The sequence below is a fragment of the Panulirus ornatus genome, chromosome 17, assembly GCF_036320965.1.
Source record: "Panulirus ornatus isolate Po-2019 chromosome 17, ASM3632096v1, whole genome shotgun sequence".
NCBI lineage: Eukaryota > Metazoa > Arthropoda > Malacostraca > Decapoda > Palinuridae > Panulirus > Panulirus ornatus.
Genome location: NC_092240.1, coordinates 25,563,574 through 25,570,785, shown reverse-complemented (window position 1 = coordinate 25,570,785; position 7,212 = coordinate 25,563,574). Strand labels below are relative to the sequence as shown.

At 39.9% G+C, this 7,212-nt stretch overlaps 1 protein-coding gene across 6 annotated transcripts in view; it reads right to left on the bottom strand.

The window, feature by feature from the left end:
• Positions 1-265: 265 nt before the first annotated feature.
• LOC139754648 (ethylmalonyl-CoA decarboxylase-like) overlaps positions 266-7,212 on the bottom strand; it is a 35,041-nt gene continuing 28,094 nt past the window's right edge. For all 6 annotated transcript variants that reach the window (XM_071672169.1, XM_071672168.1, XM_071672171.1 and 3 more), the window contains exon 3: positions 266-1,016. In XM_071672169.1, coding sequence (XP_071528270.1) covers positions 343-1,016 — 674 coding nt within the window. In that variant the 3' untranslated portion in view covers positions 266-342. The remainder of the gene's footprint in view (positions 1,017-7,212) is intronic.

The following is a 7,212-nucleotide window of genomic DNA, read 5'->3' as shown; positions in this document are numbered from 1 at the left end:
CCTCTCCAAAGGTGACGTCATTCACAGTGTAACCACAAGTAGGTGGAATCTAAAGGAAAGATTATTTAGTAAGCAAGAGAACATCATACTTAAAAACTGACACACAAAATCAGTATATGAGTAGAAACATACAATTCAGGACTTCCATTACAAAGAATTTGGAGTAATTTTTAATATGACCTACACAAATTACTTGTGCTGCAGTACACCATACTTTTCATTCTACTTAAACCAGTTAGTCCATAAAAGGCTTGCAACACATAAGCTTTAGCTATATTTTATTCTTTATAAATACAAAACTAGAACAGACTAAACAGAAGTATTAATTTAAAGCATAATTTATCATTTATGTTTAATATTCCTACTAAGTGCCTTAATGTTGACTGGCCCACCCCATAATGGTGAAAAATTTAATCTTTCATTGTGAAGGCTTTCTTCAAGAGTCAAGTCTCTAGCTGCAACAACTATTTTCTTCATGGCCTGAATTACCTCTGGCTCATGGGATGTTCTGGCAGCCAGCCAAGCCTTTGTTTCCTCACACCTGTTTAATACTTTCACCATATCATCTGCAAAACCTAATCTAACTGCTTCATTTCCATTCACTTTTCTACAGGTAGTGAGGAGTTCAAGAGCATTACTGGATCCCAACAGTTTTACTAGCCTTGTTCCACCACCCCACCCAGTAACCACTCCCATACGACCCTGAACAAAACTAATTTCTCCTGAACTAGTAAATACCCGGTAATCTGTTGCAGTTGTTAGTTCAGCTCCACCTCCTAATGCTTTGCCATGAACAAGGCAAACTGTAATTAATGGTAAGCAATATAGTCTTGTGAGAGTATTATGCATATAAGTTGACATAAGCAATCCATCTTCAGGATTACTGATGGCTTTAACAGTTGTCAGGTCTCCACCAGAGCAGAATACATCTCCTTCAGCTTGCAGGATCACACCTTTTCCCAAAGTCCATGAAAACAATTCCTCGGTAATGTCAGCCAACTGCACCATCATGTGACCTGTTATAAATGATATATAACTGATTAGCCTGGTATATGATTTTAAATTGGGAGGTAAGTGTGAATGGAGAAAAACTGGAGGAAGTGAAGTGTTTTAGATATCTGGGAGCAGATGGAACCATGGAAGCAGAAGTGAGTCGTGGTGGTGGTGGTTTGGGGGGGGGGGGGGGGGGGGGGGGAGGTTCAGGGAGCGTTGAAGAATGTGTGGAAGGCCAGAACATTATCTCGGAGCAAAAATGGGATTGTTTGAAGGAATAGTGATTCCATCAAATTTATATGGTTGCGAGGCATGGGCTGTAGATAGAGTTGTGCGGAGGAGGGTGGATGTGTTGGAAATGAGATGTTTGAGGACAATATGTGGTGTGAGGTGGTTTGATCGAGTAAGTAATGAAAGGATAAGAGAGATGTGTGGTAGTAAAAAGAGTGTGGTTGAGAGAGCAGAAGAGGGTGTATTGAAATGGTTTGGTCCCGTGGAAAGATAGAGTGAGGAAAGATTGACAAAGAAGATATGTGTGTTAGAGGTGGAGGGAACAAGAAGTGGGAGACCAAACTGGAGGTGGAGGGATGGAGTGAAAAAGATTTTTAACGATAGGGGCCTTAACATACAGGAGGGTGAAAGCCGTGCAAGGAATAGGTGAATTGGAACGATGTTGTATACCAGGGTCAACATGCTGTCAGTGGATCAAACAAGGGCATGTGAAGCATCTGGGGTAAACCATGGAAAGTTTTGTGGGACCTGGATGTGGAAAGGGAGCTGTGGTTTCGGTGCATCACACATGACAGCCACGAGACAGTGGGAACGAATGTGGCCTTTTCCTAGCGCTACCTCACGTGCACGCGGGGTTAGGGGGGGATGCTATTTTATGTGTGGTGGGGTGGCGATGGGAATGGATGAAGGCAGCAAGTATGAATATGTACATGTGTATATATGTATATGTCTATGTATATGTATGTATACGTTCAAATGTATAGGTATGTATATGTGCGTGTGTGGGTATTTATGCATATACATGTGTCTGTGGGAGGGTTGGGCCATTCTTTCATCTGTTTTTTTTGCATTACCTTGCTAACGCAGGAGACAGCGACAAAGTATAATAATAAAATACAAAAATAGCATTTATTTATATGTCTGTGTATGGAAAGGATCACAATTTTGCGTGTGATCAAGATATTCCTATGAGTCCACGGGGAAAATGAAACACGAAAAGTTCCCAAGTGCACTTTTGTGTAATAATCACATCATCAGGGGAGACACAAGAGAGAAATATAACAGTCAGTTGATATACATCGAAGAGACGAAGCTAGGACACCATTTGGTAAACATGTGATTGTCCAAAACATACAACGAGCGTTCATAAACTTATCATTTTACAAATCTTATCAACAATAAACTCACCTCCCAATTGACTTGACCCTCAACCCTACTGTACCTAATAACCTTGCTCTTATTCACATTTACTCTTAACTTTCTTCTTCCACACACTTTACCAAACTCAGTCACCAGCTTCTGCAGTTTCTCACATGAATCAGCCACCAGCGCTGTATCATCAGCGAACAACAACTGACTCACTTCCCAAGCTCTCTCATCCCCAACAGACTTCATACTTACCCCTCTTTCCAAAACTCTTGCATTTACCTCCCTAACAACCCCATCCATAAACAAATTAAACAACCATGGAGACATCACACACCCCTGCCGCAAACCTACATTCACTGAGAACCAATCACTTTCCTCTCTTCCTACACGTACACATGCCTTACATCCTCGATAAAAACTTTTCACTGCTTCTAACAACTTGCCTCTCACACCATATATTCTTAATACCTTCCACAGAGCATCTCTATCAAGTCTATCATATGCCTTCTCCAGATCCATGAATGCTACATACAAATCCATTTGCTTTTCTAAGTATTTCTCACATACATTCTTCAAAGCAAACACCTGATCCACACATCCTCTACCACTTCTGAAACCACACTGCTCTTCCCCAATCTGATGCTCTGTACATGCCTTCACCCTCTCAATCAATACCCTCCCATATAATTTACCAGGAATACTCAACAAACTTATACCTCTGTAATTTGAGCACTCACTCTTATCCCCTTTGCCTTTGTACAATGGCACTATTTTCCTTGCGCTACCTCGCAAACGCGGGAGACAGCGACAAAAAAAAAAAAAAAAAAAAAAAAAAAATCAACAATAAAGTTATCTAATTTGTATAGACCATCACTATTAAGATAATAATTCTTTGTGTATTTAATAATAGAAGATTCAATGATATTTCTCTTGGTAATAGAGTTAGAGTTAATAACTGAGATGGCGTTAATCCAGTCAATACAATGATCATAGTTTTTAACATGATTAAACAAGGCATTTGATTCTTGTCCCGTTCTTATACTATATTCATGTTGCTTAAGTCGAACAGAAAGATCCTTACCAGTCTGACCAGCATAAAATTTATCACAGTTTCCACAAGGCACTTTATAGATGCAACCAAGAGAATTTTCTGGTGAATTCCTGATTAAGATATTCTTTATAGTATTATTGTTGCTAAAGGCAACATTTACATTAAAGGATTTAAGCAACATGGGAAGCAAAGTGAAATTATTATTATTAAAAGGGAGAACTAAAAGATTCTTGGTGTCAATGGGAGGTTTGGGCTGAACTCTATAAAATGATTTCTTTGCTAACTTAAGGGATTTATCAATGAAAGATCTAGGGTACTTTAACTTGGATCCAATAGAATATATCTCAAACACATCATCAATAAAATTCTGGACTGCAAATACGTAATGCCCTAAGGAACATAGATTGAAATGATGATAATTTAACTCTGTCAGGTTGAGATGAGTGATAATGGATATATGAGCATACATTGGTGGGTTTTCTGTATATGCTAAACTTAAACTTGTTTCCTTGTCTATGGATTATGCAATCTACAAATGGTAACATATCATTATTTTCATTTTCTACAGTAAATTTGATGGAAGGTACAAAATTTTTAAGTAAGGGGAGAAATATTTGTAAATATTCATCTGTTGGCCAAACATAAAGAACATCATCTTCATACCTAAACCAAATTGCATTAGAAGGTAAGATTTCCTTTAGTAATTTTGTTAAATTATCATCATTTCAATCTATGTTCCTAAGGGCATTACGTATTTGCAGTCCAGAGTTTATTGATGATGAGTTTGAGAAGATATATTCTATTGGATCTAAGTTAAAGTACCCTAGATCTTTCATTGATAAATCCCTTAAGTTAGCAAAGAAATCATTTTATAGAGTTCAGCCCAAACCTCCCATTGACACCAAGAATCTTTTAGTTCTCCCTTTTAATAATAATTTCACTTTGCTTCCCATGTTGCTTAAATCCTTTAATGTAAATGTTGCCTTTAGCAACAATAATACTATAAAGAATATCTTAATCAGGAATTCACCAGAAAATTCTCTTGGTTGCATCTATAAAGTGCCTTGTGGAAACTGATAAATTTTATGTTGGTCAGACTGGTAAGGATCTTTCTGTTCGACTTAAGCAACATAAATATAGTAAAAGAACGGGACAAGAATCAAATACCTTGTTTAATCGTTAAAAACTATGATCATTGTATTGACTGGAGTAACGCCATCTCAGTTATTAACTCTAACTCTATAATAATAACCACAGCTCCCTTTCCACATCCAGGCCCCACACACTTTGCATGGTTTACCCCAGACACTTCACATGCCCTGGTTCAATCCATTGACAGCACGTCGACCCCGGTATACCACATCGTTCCAATTCACTCTATTCCTTGCACGCCTTTTACCCTCCTGCATGTTCAGGCCCCGATCACTCAAAATCTTTTTCACTCCATCTTTCCACTTCCAATTTGGTCTCCCACTTCTCCTCGTTCCCTCCACCTCTGACACATATATCCTCTTGGTCAATCTTTCCCCACTCATTCTCTCCATGTGACCAAACCATTTCAAAACACCCTCTTCTGCTCTCTCAACCACATTCTTTTTATTTCCACACATCTCTCTCACCCTTACATTACTTACTCGATCAAACCACCTCACACCACATATTGTCCTCAAACATCTCATTTCCAACACATCCACCCTCCTGCGCACAACTCTAACCATAGCCCACGCCTCGCAACCATACAACATTGATGGAACCACCAATCCTTCAAACATACCCATTTTTGCTTCCAAGATAATGTTCTCGACTTCCAAACATTCTTCAAGGCTCCCAGAATTTTCGCCCCCTCCCCCACCCTATGATTCACTTCCGCTTACATGGTTCCATCCGCTGCCAGATCCACTCCCAGATATCTAAAACACTTCACTTCCTCCAGCTTTTCTCCATTCAAACTTACCTCCCAATTGACTTGACCCTCAACCCTACTGTACCTAATAACCTTGCTCTTATTCACATTTACTCTTAACTTTCTTCTTTCACACACTTTACCAAACTCAGTCACCAGCTTCTGCAGTTTCTCACATGAATCAGCCACCAGCGCTGTATCATCAGCGAACAACAACTGACTCACTTCCCAAGCTCTCTCATCCACAACAGACTGCATACTTGCCCCTCTTTCCAAAACTCTTGCATTCACCTCCCTAACAACCCCATCCATAAACAAATTAAACAACCATGGAGACATCACACACCCCTGCCGCAAACCTACATTCACTGAGAACCAATCACTTTCCTCTCTTCCTACACGTACACATGCCTTACATCCTCGATAAAAACTTTTCACTATATATATATATATATATATATATATATATATATATATATATATATATATATATATTACTTTTCACTATATTTTTTTTTTTTTGCTTTGTCGCTGTCTCCCGCGTTTGCGAGGTAGCGCAAGGAAACAGACGAAAGAAATGGCCCAACCCACCCCCATACACATGTATATACATACGTCCAAACACGCAAATATACATACCTACACAGCTTTCCATGGTTTACCCCAGACGCTTCACATGCCCTGATTCAATCCACTGACAGCATGTCAACCCCGGTATACCACATCGATCCAATTCACTCTATTCCTTGCCCTCCTTTCACCCTCCTGCATGTTCAGGCCCCGATCACACAAAATCTTTTTCACTCCATCTTTCCACCTCCAATTTGGTCTCCCACTTCTCCTCGTTCCCTCCACCTCTGACACATATATCCTCTTGGTCAATCTTTCCTCACTCATTCTCTCCAAGTGCCCAAACCATTTCAAAACACCCTCTTCTGCTCTCTCAACCACGCTCTTTTTATTTCCACACATCTCTCTTACCCTTACGTTACTTACTCGATCAAACCACCTCACACCACACATTGTCCTCAAACATCTCATTTCCAGCACATCCATCCTCCTGCGCACAACTCTATCCATAGCCCACGCCTTGCAACCATACAACATTGTTAGAACCACTATTCCTTCAAACATACCCATTTTTGCTTTCCGAGATAATGTTCTCGACTTCCACACATTCTTCAAGGCTCCCAGGATTTTCGCCCCCTCCCCCACCCTATGATCCACTTCCGCTTCCATGGTTCCATCCGCTGCCAGATCCACTCCCAGATATCTAAAACACTTTACTTCCTCCAGTTTTTCTCCATTCAAACTTACCTCACAATTGACTTGACCCTCAACCCTACTTTACCTAATTACCTTGCTCTTATTCACATTTACTCTTAACTTTCTTGTTTCACACACTTTACCAAACTCAGTCACCAGCTTCTGCAGTTTCTCACATGAATCAGCCACCAGCGCTGTATCATCAGCGAACAACAACTGACTCACTTCCCAAGCTCTCTCCTCCCCAACAGACTTCATACTTGCCCCTCTTTCCAAAACTCTTGCATTCACCTCCCTAACAACCCCATCCATAAACAAATTAAACAACCATGGAGACATCACACACCCCTGCCGCAAACCTACATTCACTGAGAACCAATCACTTTCCTCTCTTCCTACACGTACACATGCCTTACATCCTCGATAAAAACTTTTCACTGCTTCTAACAACTTTCCTCCCACACCATATATTCTTAATACCTTCCACAGAGCATCTCTATCAACTCTATCATATGCCTTCTCCAGATCCATAAATGCTACATACAAATCCATTTGCTTTTCTAAGTATTTCTCACATACATTCTTCAAAGCAAACACCTGATCCACACATCCTCTACCA